Genomic DNA, 19,752 nt, shown 5'->3' on the forward strand with positions numbered 1-19,752 from the left:
GCAATACCAGAAGTTAGTAGCCTCTAAATTCCCTTGTAGCATCCAACCTCTGGGCTTAAAGGTGCACTTCACCAAAATAAAGTTGCATATATATCTGCCACTAGTATTGTAGTTATTTGTTTAAACTGGGTGTGGGGAAACTTTGGCCTTACAGCAGCTGTTGCTGCTGAGATAGAACTCCCATCATTCCTGCACACTGGGCCAAGCTTGTTGGGGCTGATGGGATTTGTAGTTCAGTAACATCTGGACAGCCAAAGGTTCCCCACACCTGAGTTAGAGAAGACAAGCAACTCAACTTCATATGAAAATAGGTATTCTCTTTCCCTTCCCAGGGATGCAATCCATCATTGCATGATAATATAGGAATCAGAACCCAGAAGAACTGTGGGATACCTCTCACATGATTTCATTGAACATGATCCTCCTGGGATAAACGTATGGACCGTTCTTCGTAAAAATCTTGTGTGAATAGTACTGATAGCATCACTCTCTTGAATGTCCAGATACATTCATGCATGTGAAGTCACACTTCTTATATGAATAACCCTGCCTTGGTCATGCATTCTGGTGCAAAGTAGCACTGAAGGCAGCTTGAGGAGCCAGCAAAGGCAACGAATGTATACTACAGCAGCTCAGAGCTACAAACAGACAGGACTTGGATTTTATTTATTTTTTTAATAAATACAATTTACATTAAAGAAAAAAAGGCCTTCGATTTGTAGTTTTCACACAAGGGCAGAAGGAAAAAAAAGGGGGGGGGAATAAAATTTTAAAATTCCAAACACAAAAATATGTAGGAAGGGGGTGAGGCGAGGAGCTTGTAAAGTAGAGTCCTTCATCTCCAGCAATGGCAGATTCTGAGCAAGACAGAACGGGACCTCTAGTCTTCTGCCATGGCTACTATAGCAGGAACTCGCAGGGCTTTTGTCAGGAGTCATCAGACAAAAAAAACAAAAACCCAAACATTTCACAGCAGGTAGCAACACATCCATTAAAAAATTATGTTCAAAATAAAAATCACCTACAGCTTTTACAATCCATGATTCAATCCCACCCTGCCTGCCACGCTTTTCAGTAAAAATGCCCTTTTTAAACTTATTTATTCCCCAGAAACTTGTCATAGTGACTAAACATTAGAAGATCACAAATCCATACCCTCTTTATAATACCTGCCTGTTTTGTTTTTTATCCTTTTTTTTGTTTCATATAAAACTATTTCTGTTCTTTAGGAAAGAACTTTATACAAAGAAAATATATTGTGAAATATCTTCGGAACTCCCCGTGGAGAGGAGAGTCATGTCTCAGCCTCAAAACCAAAAATAAAAAGGCAGAGAAAAATAAAGGTCAAGCCCCTGGGTCTCTTGGTAGGAAGGTTCCAGATGTGTCAGGAGCCTGCATCTGTCCACTGCAAGATCAGAAGGGCTAGAGTTCTTTAGATGGGTCTCCCAAGAATTAGGATATGAGCGGCTGCTCAGTATCACCTCCCGGATTTGGCCTCCTGGCTTCCGAGAACGGAGTTTTCCTGCTGCCAACATCCTGTGGGGTGGCCACTCCTCACTCATTCAGAGATAAGATTATGTCATCTTCCAAATCCAAATTATCTGAGCTGTCAGCTGGAAAGGGGACAAATGGGTTATTTGAGCAATGCAAAGTCTGATATGTCAAAAAGACACCAAGCAGGGTAACTTGTTCCAAGTCAAATATGAAAGACCATGCACAGGCACCCTTTAGAGTGGTATGCCAGCTAGAAACCATAAACAATGTGCAAAACAGGACTGTTTCACCACAAGCCAAGGCACAGCTCCTCATTATAAAGAGAATACTTACCACCAGAGTGAGATGCCTTCAGGAATTACTGAAAACACTCTAGAGAAGCAGTATGTAGCTCCAAAATCCTCTGTAGTGGGAGTAAAAGATGCAACGGGCACTAAAACAAGGTGAGTTTCCAGAGACACAGAAAGGGTACAATATATTGTTCCTAAGTTGAAGCGTATACTAAGTATTTAGGGAGAAAGGCAAGGACAGGATTTAACTGATCAATGCAACCAGAGGAGAATGACTACCAAGGAGAGTCAATTTAGACAAGCAGTTGCCACCTTACAATCAGCTGTCCTTCACATCCACAAACACAGCTGAAGTAACTGCTCATTTCTATTATATCTTAAAAAGAAACTTTTTGGACTGTTTTTAAATACAATGGAAGTTTTAAAGACTTTCCAAACAACGGAGAGTTCCAGGTAGGTAGCCATGTTGGTCTGCCGTAGTCGAAACAAAATAAAAAAATTCCTTCCAGTAGCACCTTAGATACCAACTAATTTTGTTATTGGTATGAGCTCTCGTGTGCATGCACACTTCTTCAGATACACTGAAACAGAAGTCACCAGACCCTTATATGTAGTGAGAGGGTGGGGAGGGGTATTACTCAGAAGGGTGATGGGAATGGGTGATTGGCTGATAGGTGTGGTAAACCTGTTGACCCTCCCCACCCTCTCACTATATATAAGGGTCTGGTGACTTCTGTTTCAGTGTATCAGAAGTAGTGTGCATGCACACGAAAGCTTGTACCCAGAACAAACTTAGTTGGTCTCTAAGGTGCTACTGGAAGGAATTTTTTTATTTTGTTTCAAACAAGTGAGATGAATGAATGAGCTTGGGGGCTTTATGTTTTGTACAACCCTGCTCCTGTGCACCCCTTTTTTGCACAAACAGGAGGAGGGCAGAATCAGCACAAGTGGCCCAGCTCAAAACAGAAGAGAGTACCTCTTTTCTTGAGTGACTTTCCTCACCCAGCATACAGTAAGTATAAGGTAAACCAGCCACAAGGGAAGCTGATGTTGGGATACAGTAAAGTCTACCAAAGGGCAACTGGGTGATGTAAATTATGTGCAATATTTGTGTTAATACTGTCTCCAAAATAGCACTTGCTTCTTGGTAAGTTGATTGGTACCACACCACAGCTCAAGGGACAGGGGAAAAAACACTCAGTGATCATTCAGGTGGCCATTTTCCCTAACTCTTGTAGAAAATCTGTCTAGGATATGGAAGAGTTGTCTTCTTCAGCAGGATCCACTGAAACAACTCTGAAGAAATGCAAGCACATTCACAAGCAATTCCTAACCCCTAGTTTTCCTAATGGAGTCCTTGATGAGATTTTCAAGGACACACTTTCTTGAAATCAACAAAAACCACCTCCTGCCAGAATACCAGCAGAAAAAAGACCAGGCAGGTCTTTTACAGGGTATGTGGAGTGGATATTGGCCGAAGATGCTCTTCAGAGGGAACTCTGCAAAGGTATATTTGAAAGTAGCAGTTCAGGAATCTGGTACAAAAATGAAGTGTGCACCATTGTCTACATGAGATGATGCCCCTGGGATTTGAGCGTCGGTGAAAAGAAGAGTGTTTTTGCAAGGCAGATAGAAAGACACTAACTCTGAGGAGGTACCAATAAAGCACCTGTGGGGGGACACAAACACACACACCAGATTTACACAGCATTTTTTTAAAAAGAGGGAAAGCCTTGTTTTAATGTTATTATTGGAATGGCTGTGGATGGGCTTCTCTTTCATCTCTATTCCTTTGAATGTGAGCGTTTGTGGACAATGAATCCCTAGTTCCATCCCATGCAGGTTTATTGGACTCCTTTTCCTCTCTCTACTAGTTTTTCCATGTAACGGTTATAGCTCTAAGAAATCATTTTTAAATCAGAGTCTAAATCTCCTTTACATTCTTACCTAGACGAAAGCCCCACTAAACTCAACTAGATTTTTATCCTGAGTACACATTGATAAGATTGCACTGTAAATGTGTTTGCAACTTACATGATCTGCACTTTTAAGATCCAATCACAAACTTTTAGAATCCAGTATTTTCCTTCATCTGAATAATGAATGCATTTTTCTCTCATACTCTCTCCCTATCTTCCATTCCACCCAACTCATCAAATCCATACATAAACAGTTATTGATAGGGCATGTGTGAAATGGACTTAAAACCAGCTCACAGCTAATGCTGCATAAAAGTCATCAAAATGAGGACTAGAAACAGCAAACACAGTTTAGCTGGCTAGTGCGCCCCCTATAAAAGACAACCAGGCTGCAAACCAATCCCAAGGAAAAAGATTGGATGCATTTTTGCTAAAGGAAGATGATGTCTGACCTGTGAATACATCTTCATTTGAGAGTGATAATAGATGAATAAAGGTAAAGGTAAAGGGTAAAGGGACCCCTGGCCATTAGGTCCAGTCATGACTGACTCTGGGGTTGCGGCGCTCATCTCGCTTTATTGGCCGAGGGAGCCGGCATACAGCTTCCGGGTCATGTGGCCAGCATGACTAAGCCGCTTCTGGCGAACCAGAGCCACACATGGAAATGCCGTTTACCTTCCCGCCGGAGCGGTACCTATTTATCTACTTACACTTTGACGTGCTTTCGAACTGCTAGGTTGGCAGGAGCAGGGACCGAGTAACGGGAGCTCACCCCGTCGCGGGGATTCAAACCGCCGACCTTCTGATCGGCAAGTCCTAGGCTCTGTGGTTTAACCCACAGCGCCACCCGCATCCCTAATAGATGAATAGGAGCACTTAAATTACTTTAAACGTTCAGCAACCAAGTGGCATCTGCATGAAGTGAGCATTCTAGTGTGTGTCATCTGCTTACTACGCAGAATACATACTTATCCTCCCGAAGTGTAAATATGCCAATCCATTCCTGCATGCTATCAGTTCCTGCCCTCTGCTTCCACAGACTCCTCCCAAAATGCCCCACCAATGTCACATTTCCCCACCCCCACCACCCCTTCTTGCAAGTGCATCCTCCACCACCACCTGCCATGTTTTTCGTGATGCTTCACACTAAAAAGTCCCCAGAAGAGCAATGCCAGCCAAATACTTATTTTGCATGACAGATGCTAGACAGAAGCAACTGAGAGGACCTGTGATATGGAACAGGCAGATCCACAGAGCCACATGTTCTACATGAGAACAGAGACAACAGGAAGGTGGAGCTGTTTATTTGTCTTTGCATATTGTGAGACTTTGGAAGGAAACTGCCTAGATGTGAGAAGAGGCAGGGGAACCATGCAATGAAATTATTAAAAAACAAATACTTTCAGTAATGCTCCCTTCTGGCATCACTAGCTTCTGCTGGAATGCACAGGCTATTTTTTCAGCTGCAATCCAGAACCCTCTAATGGGCTTATTTCCCCCAGTAATGTACAACAATTGCACAGCATCTTTTTAGATACAATCCATCTTTTAATTAGAGCTCTGCAACATGTCCTGGTGGGATGTGGACAAAATACCTACCACCATTAAGAACATAGAGGACTGACAAATATACAAGAAAATCGCTGGAGACCTGACAGGGTGCTTGCCCCCAGGTTCATGTGCCTGATTGCAGAGAAGCAGGGCTGCACTACAACAAAACAAGAGAAGAGCACACATGAGTCTGCTAGCAAAAGCATTTTAGCTCAGGATGAACAGAAACGGGACCAGACTGGGACAGAGGGTTGTCTTCTCAAACACTCCCAGCAACATGTCACCTTCCGGGCATCCGATGTCCTGCCTCTGCTGAAATTAACAACAAAGGTTCCAGCGATTTCACTGAAGGAAAGCCTCTCTCTCCCCTCCACACACCCATAGCTTGCCCCCACCAAGACTACCTTAAATTTCCAAGATTACACACACAAGCACACCAGTTGTGAAAATTAAGAATTTTGCTCCAACATAAATGATTAACTTTCTTGCTGTGACATAATGCACAAAGTGCCTCTGAGAATGAGCAGACTGCATTTCCCTCAGAACTGAGGAACTGCTGCCTGCAATGAGAAACACGCAATCAAAGGGCAGGAAGGAGGATTCCAGGGCAGGTGACACAGCTTCCAGGAAGCCTGATCACCTTCTCTCACTTTCTATGTCTATCCATCTCTTCCCTTTCCTGCTTTTCCCCCTCCCACCCTCTTTTTAAAGCACTGTTGCATCTTCTTTCTATACAATAGAAACACTCTATCCCTGCAGTGTAGAAGTCCACCACTTCACCACCAGCCATGTATTCAGCACACACATGAAAAGGCATTTAACTCCCTTCCTTCAGATGCCTATGCCCGCCGTTTTTTGTCTCACTTTACCAGCATTAAATCCCAGAATACAGGATGTAATAATAAATAAGCCACCTCTGAGCATGTACTGAATGCCAACCCACTTCACTGAGCAACAGTTATCTGTCCCCTTAACAGACAGACACAAGCATCCGTGAGGATTGGGGGGGGCTGCTTTCAGGTCATTAAGCATGGCTCCCCTGTAAGATTAACCCCTCTTGCCACCATTCCATACAGATGGAACAAAGTTTGTTCTCCAAGCACAAACTATCCAATCCAATACTTTCTTCTCACACACCTGCTCCTGACACTTTCCAAATAACCCTATTTCCCTCAACTTTCAAGCTCCATCCCTTGCACCTCTCAATCCCCATCCCTTTTTGATCTTCAAGAAAATGTTTTTAGAGAGAAAGAGCTGCAGTAGGTCAGCTGGGCTGGAGACATCATTTGAAACAGAAGATCCAAAAAGATGAGGGGGGAGAGAAGGGGGGCAGTATGGGGCAGATGCAGCAACTTCAAACACAGGACGGTCAGGCAGCAACACAACTTGCTGGCTCATGCTGCTTTCAAGCCTCTGGGAACTTCTGTGTAGCTGCATGCTTAATTTTACAAAGCCAGTGACAGGCAGGCTAAAGGAAGGTAGTGTTGGCTATATCTGACTTTCTTCTGCCGTGCTGCGTGGAGTATTGATTGGGAGATTACTGCAGCTTGAGCCTGTGGCATGTTTACATGGAAATAAGTCCCACTAACTGACAACTACACACTATTGGAAAAACTATGCCCCAGGCTCTCCCACAGCTCCATTGTTAGAGCATCTCAGCTATTCTCATTCACCAACGATTTACAGTTGATACTCTCAGGAAAGCAATGGGAAACTTCACAATCACATGGCAAATCTGGTTACTGCAGGATCACCAACAGATACGTAAAGTGTGAGCCACACCACACATCTTCAAACAGCCACTTGCAGGTGCCTGGGAACCTGGACTGGGTTCCAGTTTAGTAGCACAGGTAAAAAAAATTAAAGCACACGTACTCTACAAACATCATGCCATCAAGTAACAACCTGTATGCACAGCTATCAGGCTTGTCACATGAGCGGAGTTGTTGTCCTATGAGAGTTAGCTAAAATTAATTCAGGAACCTGGGACCAAAGAATCTGACCTGCACACTAGGCAGTGCAGTGCTTACACTACCTTTAACCTGTAGCACCTTAGAGACCAACTAAGTTTGTTCTGGGTATAAGCTTTCGTGTGCACGCACACTTCCTCAGATTGGTATCTTTGGTCTGCCCTGGACCTTTTAACCCTTTGGAATCCCCCAAAGAGTTAATTTCTCCCTAGGTATACTTACTATCCCCGAGGATCAGCTCAACTTCCTCATCAGCGTCAGAGTCTTCATCCTCTCCTTCATCTCCCTCTTCAAGCAGGTTGGCCAGCTCCTCATCGTCAGAAGGCGAGAAGTCGTTTTCTCCATCCTCTCCCGCATTCTCGTTGTTTTCCTCTTCCTCCAGATCAGCCTCTAGAAGCTGGTCAGTGTCCAGCTCATCAAGGTCATCTGTGTCATCCTCATCCTCGTCGTCATCTTCTTCCTGTTCCTCCTCCTCCTGAAGAGATATGAAGAAATCCCATTAAAATAAACAAAAACTGAAAGGGCTGAAAGCAACGCTAACAGAGATACGTGTGCTGCCATTGGCTCCTCCTGAACAACAGCCCTCTTCAGTTGTTACGCGAGCAAAAGGTTATTAGCTAGCACCACATGGCCTTTGTATGTGCTTCTCAATTCAACAGAAGCCTGACTACCTTGACCTAGTCAGTACAATATTTTAAAAGCTGTTATTTGCAACACAGCAAAAGACAACACAGAACAGGTTATTTGGCAAAGAACATAAGGAGCTTAATCTGGTTTTGCCCTACATAACATCAATCCCATTTGAGGTGAAACAATGAGGAAAGAGAGGTTTTGTGAATGAGAGGGTGATCCTGAGTGTGGGTTTTGTCGTCGTTGATCTCTGTTATGTCCTAATGAGGAAAGTAACCGTACTAGAGACAAGCACTGACAAATTTCTTACGCTTTCCACACATGGCTAGTTCCCACTGATGAGAAGAAAAGACAATCCGCATACACACAAACTGAATGCCACCCATTTGCCAAGATTAATTGCTAATGGAGATAAGGGTTCCTAGAACTAAGTTCCCAATGCCACTTCTTCTCGACAAGATCATCAGAACTTGTTAGAATATAGTAGGCCCATAACGTACATTCTGGGTGGTCCACGTGCAAAGGCGACATTGTGCAAAGCCAGAATGACACCCAGAACCACCCCTGCCATTTGAAATCTCTCAAGATCAGGGCCATCCAAGATCTCATGAGACGGCCCCACAAAATTTCACTGGAGCACCCCAGAGGCCTTGTGCGACCATCCCACAGCCCTGGAAGCAAAGCTTGAAAAACTGTTTCTGAAAGGTTTTTTCAGATGGCCTTGTGAGATCTAACGAGAGCCTCCAGAGCCCAGAAAGCAAGGGTCTCCTGCTTGCTTGCTTTGTTTGCAATCCACCTGAACCTGCAATCACCTAAGAAAAATAAGCATTAGTTGCTGGCTATTGTAATGAAAAGATTCACACCTGAAGTTTCATTTCACCCTGTTCAGCACGCACCTTCTTCAAGACTGCATACAGACACACGGACAAAGCTGAAGTGACAGGTATTATGCACTCCAAAACTCATACTCTAAGCACAATCCAGTAACGTACAATCAATGACTGCAAATAGTGATTATTAGTTCTTTAAGTTTTATTTTTGGCATATATTCAAATCTCACAAGCCTTCAACAAATGTGCACTAGAATCATAGAACTGTAGAGTTGGAAGGGACCCCAGGGGTCATCTAGTCCAACCCCCTGCAATGCAGGAATCTCAGCAAAAGCATCCATGACAGATGGCCATCCAGCCTCTGCTTAGAAACCTCCAAGGAAGGAGAGCCCACAAACTCCTGAGGGAGACCGTTCCAATGTTGAACAGCTCTGACTATCAGAAAGGTCTTACTGATGTTACAAGAAAGGAGATTCCGATTAAACAAGCTTACAAGTTTCTCAGTGAAACACACCCTCGTTTGGTCAAGAATATGCCAGGCACCCTTTGTGGAAGAACATCTGGCCAAGTCTTTTTCAGCTTGCAGAGAAACAGGGTTGAGTCAAGGACCTCCCATTCAGTAATATTGCATCCTGAATCCTCAAGAACAAGAATCAGGAATGTATTTGTAAAGAAAAGCATACCTCAGGTGATGAAAAGAAAGCAGATCTCCCCATACTATTATATTCCTATACTTTGTTTCCATACAACTGACCATCTCACAAGGCAAAAAGCAGCATGTCCTAATCACAAAATTATTAACCAAGGGGAACACCTCAGACTAGAAATGCATCCCAACAACACTGGTTGGTAGGAGAAAATGTTTTAGAATCCATGTCTTGGAAGAGGAGAGGGATGCCTCTTTGGAGAGAAACTTATCTTCCTAGGCCTACAGGTAAACCACAAGTTGTACCGTACAAATAAAAATCTGGCTTTTGATCAATAGGCAAAAAATAACACTTAGTAGTTGTATAGTACTACATCTCCCAAGCACTCCCAAACACTTCCTGCACAATACGTCTGAATAAGAAGTCTTCATAGTTCCTTTACGTTTCTTCTAGACCCTATAGCAGCATAGAGTTGGATCCAGACATAGAGGAAACCCACTGAAATCAATGAAACTTAGGTTTGTAAAGTATAGCTGTTTAAGTCTCACTGGTTTTAACAAGTCTACTATGTATGACTAACTCTGCATTCAACCCATAGTATGTACATAAAGTCACCTTGTGAGAGTTTCTCTAGTCAAACAGTTCCTGAAAAATACCAAGTTTCAGGAAAATCAATTCCCTTTCTACCATGACCTCTTCCTTTATCCTAATTTATGTTTCCCTCCATTAACTGGGGCTTAAAATTATTCTGTAATACTGAGTCTATATTCCTCCTATAGCTTAACTGTTCTCTGCTACAGAAAAGCTAAACTATTTTTATGAGAATGTGACTCTTATTTTATAAAGAATCATTTTCCACCCTTTTGGTCTCTTGAGAACTCTAGTGAAGACATAAAATTCTTAACAGCAGATGGAACATACAACAACAGAACAGAGGTTCCTCAACACATTTGACCACAATTTCACCTGGCTTCATTTGTGGTCTACATTAGGTAAGCCCACAAAACAATAATTCTCTCACATGCAGTCTTGTGCAAATGGAGACCTAGCCTGTTAGTGCCGAGTGTGCCTGGGCCCATTGATATTGAATTTACTTCTTCTGACTTCTTTTGCTGTGAGAGACTAATACAGCTACTCTTCTGGAATTGCATTTTCAGCTACTGGTGCTTCTAACAAATAATGCCATGCCCAACATTTCTGGAGCCCTGGAGCCAACACAATGTTCACCAAAGCACAAAAGCCCTGAGATAAGAATATTTTGGTTCCTATTTGACAAAGGATATATTGTGTATTATTATGGGTACAGTAGCCTGAATAAAATATGGTATAGGGCTTACATTTAATTTTATTCCTACCCATTTAGGATAATTTTTGTCACTTCCGAATTTAAGTTCTTTAATTAAGGGATGCAATATGATCCCCCTTTCAATAGGTATCATATATTGGGTGAGAAGAGATAACATATGCTGGCCAGTGCATGATAAAGTACGGGTGCCTGTCACACGAAGAAGCCTAGGTGAGCCACAGGCTTATGCATGTTATCTCCCCATCCTCCCCCACTTAACATTTGGCCTCAGGTTCAGAAGAGACAAAAGCTTTTGCTTCTACTTTCAGTGAATGGGCATTAAATGTTATGTCCAAACCTCAACAAATTGTGATTGGTCTTAGCTAGAGTTTCCCGAAACAAATCGAATCCAAACCTTGTGTTTCAATAAACCATAGTTATGATCAACTACAGGCTAGGATTCAAACATAACAGTAAACCTTCGTTCCTCAACCATCAGTTCCCAGTTGTTGGAGTACAACCTCTACCTCCTCAGCCACTATGGTCAAGGGTCAGGGATGATGGAAGCTGCAGTCCAACATTAGGGAACCCAAAGTTGGGGAATACCGTGGTTAACTGAAAACAGAACTGAAAGCTTCCAATCGCCTTGCAACCATGCTGGAGGAAGAGAGGTGAGAGAGGGAGCACGTAAGCCCAAAGTTCATGAACATAACTGTAAACCATGGTTTACTGCTACATCCAAACCATCTGTAGCCAGTAAAACCAATTATTCTGTTTTTACAGACATACACAACTATACATACACATCTGTGTGTACCAGCCTATATATGGTATATCAATACATAAAATATAAATGGTGTTCCTTCATAGAATGTGTTTTTACTATTATGTCATACGTTCCAATCTGCAATAAATGAATTCAATTTCATATGAAGTTTGTTATCCTTCATTTAATCACAATGTATGTTCAACTTAATGGCTGCCCTAAAAGGTGAGGTGGAAATGTATTAAATAAAACTATGCCCTGTCTGAATAGTCTTACTGCTTTTCCAGTACTAAAGAGGAAACATTATTGTTACTTTCCTTCCTGTGTCTTTCCCAAACCTTACTGTGGAGGCATGAATACCCAGGAAAAAAATGGGGATGGGTGGGGGAGAGAAACAGTTCCTCTCCCCCCAAGCCTTCACAACTCTACCTTATCCCTAATCCTTTCCTCACCCCACACCAAGTTTGAGTTCATTTGCTTCTTTGATCATTACAGAATGTGCTCCAGACAGAAATATTTTAGTGGCTTTTTAAAAAAAAAAACCTTTAGCTTTCAAAATCCAAGTACAGTCATACCTCATGTTCCGTTTGCTTCATGTTACGTTCTTTCAGGTTACGTCCCACGGCAACCCGGAAGTTCCGGAAAGGGTTACTTCTGGGTTTCGCCGCTCATGCATGCGCAGAAGCGCAAAATGACGTCATGCGCAGAAGCGGCGAATTGCAACCCGCGCATGCGTAGATGCGCTGCTGCGGGTTGCGCTCTTTTCATGTTTCGAACGGGCCTCCGGAACGGATCCCATTCGCAACCAGAGGTACCACTTTATACATGCAAATTCCTCATGGGTCATTGAAAGCAAGACGCAGAACTGACTAAGCATATTAGTACACATTAAGTAAGATTCTTACCATAGGCTTCTATGCAGACCCAGAAGACATGGATAGATGGGACACACGCAACACAGCAAACAATTTGTCATAGGTGCCAAATTGGGGTGAAGAGATAAAACACAGTTATTGCCATTCTACAGCTTTAGCCAGTTAAAACAGTAACCACTTATCTACCATAAGTTGCAAAAGTTGTTTCGATATGTAACACACGTTTTGCCTTTATTTTAGGCAGCAAATTCAGGAAGTGACCCTTAGCCCAAAGGCAGAGTGTGCCTGTTGTGCCTGGAGAAGGTTCAGTCCCAGGGAGCCTCTCCAGTTAGAAGGACCAAGTAGCAGCAGGCAAGGTAAAAGAGCTCTTTCTGCCTGATACCCTGGAGAGTGACTGCCAACCTGTGCAGACGGCACTGAGCTATACAGACAAATAGCTTCATCTGATATAGGACAGCATCTGATGCTCCCAGACAAGGCAAACTTAAGGCCAACCTTTTATCCCCCCCTCCAAAAAAACCACACACTCATAATTCATAAATTAATACTAAACCAATTACATTTTTCAAAAGTCCTACACTACTAGCTTCACTTCTGTTAAATGTGTCAGGCATGCCTTTATACTGAAACTCTGCTACGGGATAAATCTGTTCAGTTTTTAAAAGTAATAGTTAATTGTGTGTACAAAGTGATCCACAGTGAGCTAGTCGTTGAAAAACTAATATTTGGGCATTAAATGCTCAGTTGTGAATTGCTTGGATACTGTGCTAGATTTTGGATACTGTATCTTTAAATTTCCTGGAATTGTATATGATTAAGTACACCTGTGGATAGCCATTAAGAGTTCTGCCAACAGTATCAGCTTACTACACTGTTACGTGATTGCTGATCAACTGCTACTTTATGTACCTGTGGGGACAGTTTATTTGGTACGTGTTTATTATTTATTATTGGGTGGTTATCCAGCTTTGGGAAGGCAGCATGAGGGCTGTGGGAAGGGGCATCAAATGTTGCCAGAGACTGCCCAAAAAGGCATGAAGAGCTGCACATGGCCCTCAGGCCGCACAGCAGACCACTCTGCTGTGGATATTCAGGCCTACCCTTTAGAGGTGCTATACTGTTTTCCTTTCGGAAAGTCAAAGTCCTAAGTATTCAAAGTCACCATTCTAGAGAAGAAAACATCCACTTACAAGTAACAAGCAATTAAGGTCCATAATCTAACAGTTCAGATGACAATACCCCTCACAAAAGTCTATTGTGCTACACCAAGCACAATGCCTCAATTCTCCCAATGAGAACGACATGGGTGAAAGGAAAAGAAGCCTTGAATTACGGTGCACTGAAAATGATTATGGGCTGGAACAGCTTGTCACAAGTGAGTGCATCTCTTGCTTAAGATGACCACCTGGTCTCTGCACTAAGAGGGATTTTAGACTCACCTGCAGTTATCCATATCAAGTTCCTCAAATAGTTGCTTTTATAAATAATTTGGATCTCTCTACAAGGCTACCTACATTAGCTACCTTTCCATTCTAGCAGATGATAAAAAGGATGGGGCCATTCAGAATCATTTAACCCATAGCATGCTATTATAGGAAAGGTGGTAGGACCTGGGTTTTTCTTGATCACTTTCCTCAAAGCCCTGTGAGGCCCTAAGACATCACCATGTCGTGCTTCAAAGGAAGGATTTATTGGCAGAAGTCAGGTAAGCCACATGCCTAGGCCCATTCCTTTTTGCCAACAAGCCCCCACTCTGCCTCAGCCACTTAACTGTACTGCATTATGCACACTGAGCAAGACTGACAGGCAAGAGTGGCTGGATCTATGTACCATTGTGGTAAAGTGGCCACACCAACTATTGCCACTATGGGAGCACCACAGAAACTGGGCTGCACTACAGAAAAGTTGGATGCTAAGACTCGGCTCTGCTGAGAATGCCCTGAACATGTGGAGAGTACCTTTCAGGTATTACTTAGTAACCAGCTATCCCACACTCTAGACAACAGGGCGGACTTCTAAGGCAAAGAACTTGCTTCCAATTGGCATTAGATACTTGATGCAACCATTTAAACAGAACGGTGGTCATGGCCAAGACCCATACCTCCCTCCACAGACTGAACATTATCCAGTTTCCAGGTTGCGTGTCAATAGCTGAACTATGGAAAAGGTTGATCTTGGCCACTGACATGATGCTCTTAAAGGCAGATGTGTCCAAGGGATGTGAAAGACCTAAGGTGAAAGAAGCATCAGCACTTGCCTCTCTCTTGAAGCTGGCAATTTACCTGACCTACTCCCCTGACCCCCAATAACTCCAACTGTAGATAGTGAACAAAGCAAGATAGGGAAATCCTGTACCTAAAAGCTAGACAGAGGTTAGCTGGGGGGCAGGGGGCTTCAACTAAGGGAGCCATACAGTACTAGGAACCATTCATCCACCCAAGGCCTACTTGATGGAAGAAGACCAAGAGTGATTCCAGACAGAACACTTTCAGAAACACTGGTAGTCCCCATTTCTCATCCCTGGCAGTCCAAATGGCAAATGAAGAGCTAGAAGAATTGGCACAGCTCCAAAGAGTTGTACAGGAAGCGGCAGGGAACACACCTCACAACACACAGCTCCTCTATTTTGTGATGTCTTATCTCTTCTTCCTTTCCAGTTTAGCTCTACACTACGTAATCACCCCTAGGCAATGCAGTAGCTAAGCTTTCTACATTGGCAGCGGGAGACAGCAAAACAGCTAGCAAAATAGCAGGAACAGAAACTACTAAACTCTGATATAACTCTTAGCATTTTGGCTCCAAAAGACAACATCTCTCTTAAAATTAAGAATAACTCTGAATACGTTGCAGAGCAGCAGTAGGCAAGTACCGAAAACATGTGGGGCTGAAATTGTAACTACAACTTGTAAGAACAGAGTTTACTAAAGCCTAGTGGGGGGGGGGGGCTTACACACAAACCTGCCAATTTCCTATAAATAATCATAGACTCATAGAATTGTAGAGTTGGAAGGGACCCTAAGGGTCATCTCTTCCAACTCCCTGCATACAACACCGTTTTGCTCAAATCATTCTTTATTTTTATTATTTGGCTTACCCTCCAGCATGCCCCTAGCAAATGAGAGGGGCTTCTATACAGCTGGACAGACTTTCTTCCAGGCTTGACAACTCATTGCATCTGACACCTCATTTTGTCCATTTATTCTGCAGGAAGCAAGCAAGCATAAACAGGCGAGGGCGCAAAGATCACTGCTGTAAAGCAAAGAAGTGCCACCAGGTCTAGGTACCTCTGGGGAGCCAGCATTGGCCCTGATCTCATAGCTTCATTGCTTGAACAACCATGGTTTAAAGCAACAACTTAGTACTTGGAAAAATTAATTAAGAGAGACGCAGAGCCAATATCCCCAAGACTCAAAACAAATTGGAACACCAACATTTGAACTTGTAAAGATATCTGCTGCCTGAGGAAAACGTTCAACTTTCAAATCAGGACTGGGGACGTAGGAGTTTCTGATGGGTGGGTGTAACAATAAGCATTCACTTAAATGGATTGTAAGGTCAAGAACAGACAAAATATTTAATTCCACCCCTCCTTACAATAAAAGAGCAAATAAATGCCCAATGGGAAAGTTTCCGAGCATCCTAATCTAAATGACATACCTTGAAACCAAGCAAAGTAATTTTATTCTGAGTTAAGCAAAAAGAAAAAGGTTTCAACTTTCCTCTGCCATGACTGCAGCTTTGACTTTGTTTCTATTGTAAACACTGATGGTATTTCTACCCTGGAACAAACAAGCAAAAACAATCCAACCAACAACCATACAGAATCATTTTTATTGATCATTTGGCAGACAGTTTGGCACAAAGAAATGTACCAAACTTAGGAAGTCACATTACTTTCTGCAACCCTAAGCAGCAACAGTATTTTAGCCATTTTAAGAGTTAACTACAATAGAGTATATCTGTGAAACAATGGTCCTAATACACAAGGGAAAAGCAGAATCTCTTAAGCAGCTCTGGATTCATTTCCACAATATGCATTGGCCCACTTCAAGGGAAGTCTGCCTATTTGATTGTTGGAAATGTAGCTGCTGCGTGAGTGCCAGGAAAATCCATAAATCACCACGAGAAGACATATTAATAACTGTCTCTTTTCTCATTCACCTCCTGAACAGAGCTATCCATTTGGTTGCTTAGTTTAGGCATGCTGCGACTGATTCATTCAATCACTTATTAACATAGTAAAAGCAATTAACAAAAAAAAAGTGAAGACAAACAACTAATATCACTACTGCAAAAAAGGGACACCAAAAATCTGTTCCTGCTTGCAGCTCAACAAATACAAGCTACTTCACTCATCAGAACTCAACTCAAAATTGCTTTAGTGTGCTGTCTGTTATAACAAACCAAAACCATGTAAGATAAATGGCATACAATAAAGATTTAGGGTTGCACCCAGTGTAGTGCTACGCAGTGTGTTTCATCAGCCCAGGGATCCCCACTTGCACAACTCCTTGCACCCCACCCTACAAATCTGTTCTGGGTTTCCTTCCCAAGATGTTAGTTGGATACCACCCTTAAAAGCTATTTTCAAAGCTTTTCTAAAAAGTTCAACAAAGGAGACATTTTGTATATGCTACCTGGTCTTCCTCCTCATCCTCCTCATCTTCTGCCAAACGCTGCCTGCCCACCTCGTAGAGCCTGCAGACAGTATCCATGTTCATGGCATCCATGCTTCCTTGGTTCTGAAACAGGAACCAGATACCAAGTATGGTAGGTTAGCTTCCATCCAACATGCTGGACTGACAAATTCAGCAACACCACCTGCATCATCATCATCATCATCATCATCATCATCTCTCCAGCCCAGTTACACACCTACACTTACAATTGAACAGCCGTTTGATTATCTTGTTTGGTTCTTGTAATGCAAGAAAAAGACATTTACCTCAATCACCGCCAAGTAACAGTCCTTTGTGTCTGTACACAGGTCAAATATGTTCCTTTTCACATCAATGGTGGCTGGAAAAGAACACGTTTTAATCCACATTTAGTCAAGACAAAAGATGCTGAAAGCCAAAAAGGAAACAAAGAAAACCTCAAAAAATTGAGAAATGTATTAAATCATCAAATTGTAAAGTTGGAAGGGACCACAAGAGTCATCTAGTCCAACACTCTGTAATGCAGGAATCTTTTGCCCAACATGGGGCTCAAATCCACGACTCTGAGATTAATAATCTTATGCTCTGACTAAGCTAACCATGTGCCTAACAGTCTATCACCTTCTTCAGAGCAAAAACATTTTTCTTGTACTAACAGGGTGATTCATTCAAAGCTAGAGGCAAAAGCATATCAGGCAAAGTGTAACCTTTTAATAAATCTCTCCATGATGAGCATCATTTCAAAGCATTGCCTTGTTTTACATATATAGACAGGGGAGGAGGGTTCTGGTCCTCTTGGTGCAACCCCTTCTTTCCCTAGCTGTTCACAAGGATATCCTTTTTGGTGAAGCTGAACCACAACTGCATTCTTAAAAGGAGGTGTAATGATATCTATGACCGTTTCTCCAGGAAGCAAACTAGAAGCTTTCTGCAAAGAAAGTGAAAGTAATATACAGTGGTACCTCAGGTTAAGTACTTAATTCGTTCCGGAGGTCCGTTCTTAACCTGAAACTGTTCTTAATCGGAAACACCACTTTAGCTAATGGGGTCTCCCGCTTCCACTGTGCCGCCAGAGCACGATTTCTGTTCTCCTCCTGAAGCAAAGTTCTTAACCCGAGGTACTATTTCTGGGTTAGCAGAGTCTGTAACCTGAAGCGTATGTAACCCGAGGTACCACTGTATGTAGTTTTGCTCAATATAAATTCAGGTACAGTGGTGCCCCGCAAGACGAATGCCTCGCAAGACGGAAAACCCGCTAGACGAAAGGGTTTTCCGTTTTTGAGTTGCTTCACAGGATGAATTTCCCTATGGGCTTGCTTTGCAAGACGAAAATGTCTTCCGAGTCTTGAGATTTTTTTTTCTCTCCCCCCCCCTTTTTCTAAGCCGCTAAGCCTTTAATAGCCTTTTAGCAGCTAAGCCGCTAAGCCTTTAATAGCCGCTAAACCGCTAATAGCGCTAATCCGCTAAGCCGCTAATAGGGTTGCTTCGCAAGACGAAAAAACCGCTAGACGAAGACACTCGCGGAACGGATTAATTTCGTCTTGCGAGGCACCACTGTAAGCGCAAGCACGATCTTTACCAATTGGTTTGTAGTCTGTTGCATTGAAGGTCCTGAAAGATGATCCAAAGGGACTCCGCATCCTCTCTTCCAGAAGATCATCTTCATCGTCGGCCTGCAACATTGCTGATCAAGGGGAAAAGGTGTTTAAGTAAGCAGTTTCTGATGGTCTAAAATTGTTTTAGGAGCATAGGAATCTGCCTTTTACTGAGCCAGGCTAATAGTCCATCTAGCTCAGTACTATACACATTGATTGGCAGCAGCTCTCCATGGTTATAGGCAGGTGGCATTGCTAGCCCAACCTGGAGATGTGGGAGACTGAAGCTGGTGCTTTCTGAATGCAAAGCACATGTGATGCTGAAACATGGAGAATGGAACCAACTAGAGCAGCCTTCCCCAACCCGGTGCCCTCCAGATGTTTGGGACTATGAATCCCATTGCCCCTGACCCTTGGGCTATGGTGGCTAGGGCTGAAGAAAAGTGTAAGCCAAAACATTTCGACAGCACCAAGTTGAAGAAGGCTGCCATAGACCATTGGACTGGCATATTCAGAAAAAGGATAGAAAAATTGTAGCGTTTTTCTCTGAAGAATTTGAGCTACCTGTTGAATAAGTATATGCATAGGCTTTGAGTTGGGAAGGATGGGCTTGAGAGCAAAGGAAACTGAATAGGTGTGTAAGGCTGCATTGGAAGGAAGAGGAAGGAACAAGTAGGGAAATGGATAATCTGGAAGAGGGAACAAGATATCAGGGTAACAGCAAGAAGTGCTAGAAAATGAGGAGAGAGAAGGAGGAACCAAACAGAGCATCTGTGCAAGGCCCCCGGGAACCAGCAAGCATCCCTTCTGTATTTCTACAAGTAGCAGAAACTAACCAGTCAGTCAAACCGCTGCAAAGCTCCAGCCCACCTTTGGAACTCTGCAGGAAGACATTGCACTCCCTGTTGAGACCCAGCACACAGCTGAGCCAGGAGCCTTTTTTTTAAGTGACAAAACATGCAATTCTGCATGCCTTGGCTATGTATGTTTTTGTTAACTACCACAAAGTAACATAGGAAAAGGCATCTTACTAATGGGCATCTTACCTCCGTACATGACTGTTCCAGTATGGTTGAAGACTACACGGCACTGATCCAAGGCTGGCACTGTGTGTAGCAAGTGGAAAGTTCGAAGGTCCCACTGAGGAACACGTTAGGGAAGAATCCACGCAATCATCTATTGAAATACCTGCAGCAGCAATTAGCATGTGAATAATGCCAAATATATTGTTGGTAGATGTAG

The 19,752-nt window shown here is 42.9% G+C and overlaps 1 protein-coding gene across 3 annotated transcripts in view; it reads right to left on the reverse strand.

Annotated features, from left to right (window-relative positions):
- Positions 1-639: 639 nt before the first annotated feature.
- DCAF1 (DDB1 and CUL4 associated factor 1) overlaps positions 640-19,752 on the reverse strand; it is a 55,463-nt gene continuing 36,350 nt past the window's right edge. For 2 of the 3 annotated variants that reach the window (XM_080996387.1, XM_080996386.1), the window contains exons 19-24: positions 19,557-19,650; positions 18,495-18,599; positions 17,203-17,276; positions 16,895-16,999; positions 7,447-7,699; positions 5,231-5,411 (exon numbers count right to left, since the gene is read on the reverse strand). In XM_080996387.1, coding sequence (XP_080852513.1) covers positions 5,308-5,411; positions 7,447-7,699; positions 16,895-16,999; positions 17,203-17,276; positions 18,495-18,599; positions 19,557-19,650 — 735 coding nt within the window. In that variant the 3' untranslated portion in view covers positions 5,231-5,307. Of the gene's footprint in view, positions 1,614-5,230; positions 5,412-7,446; positions 7,700-16,894; positions 17,000-17,202; positions 17,277-18,494; positions 18,600-19,556; positions 19,651-19,752 lie in introns of those variants that run through there. The other variant, XM_080996388.1, reaches the window with a different exon arrangement.

Source organism: Podarcis pityusensis (assembly GCF_964106645.2).
Source record: "Podarcis pityusensis genome assembly, chromosome: 2".
NCBI classification, from domain to species: domain Eukaryota; kingdom Metazoa; phylum Chordata; class Lepidosauria; order Squamata; family Lacertidae; genus Podarcis; species Podarcis pityusensis.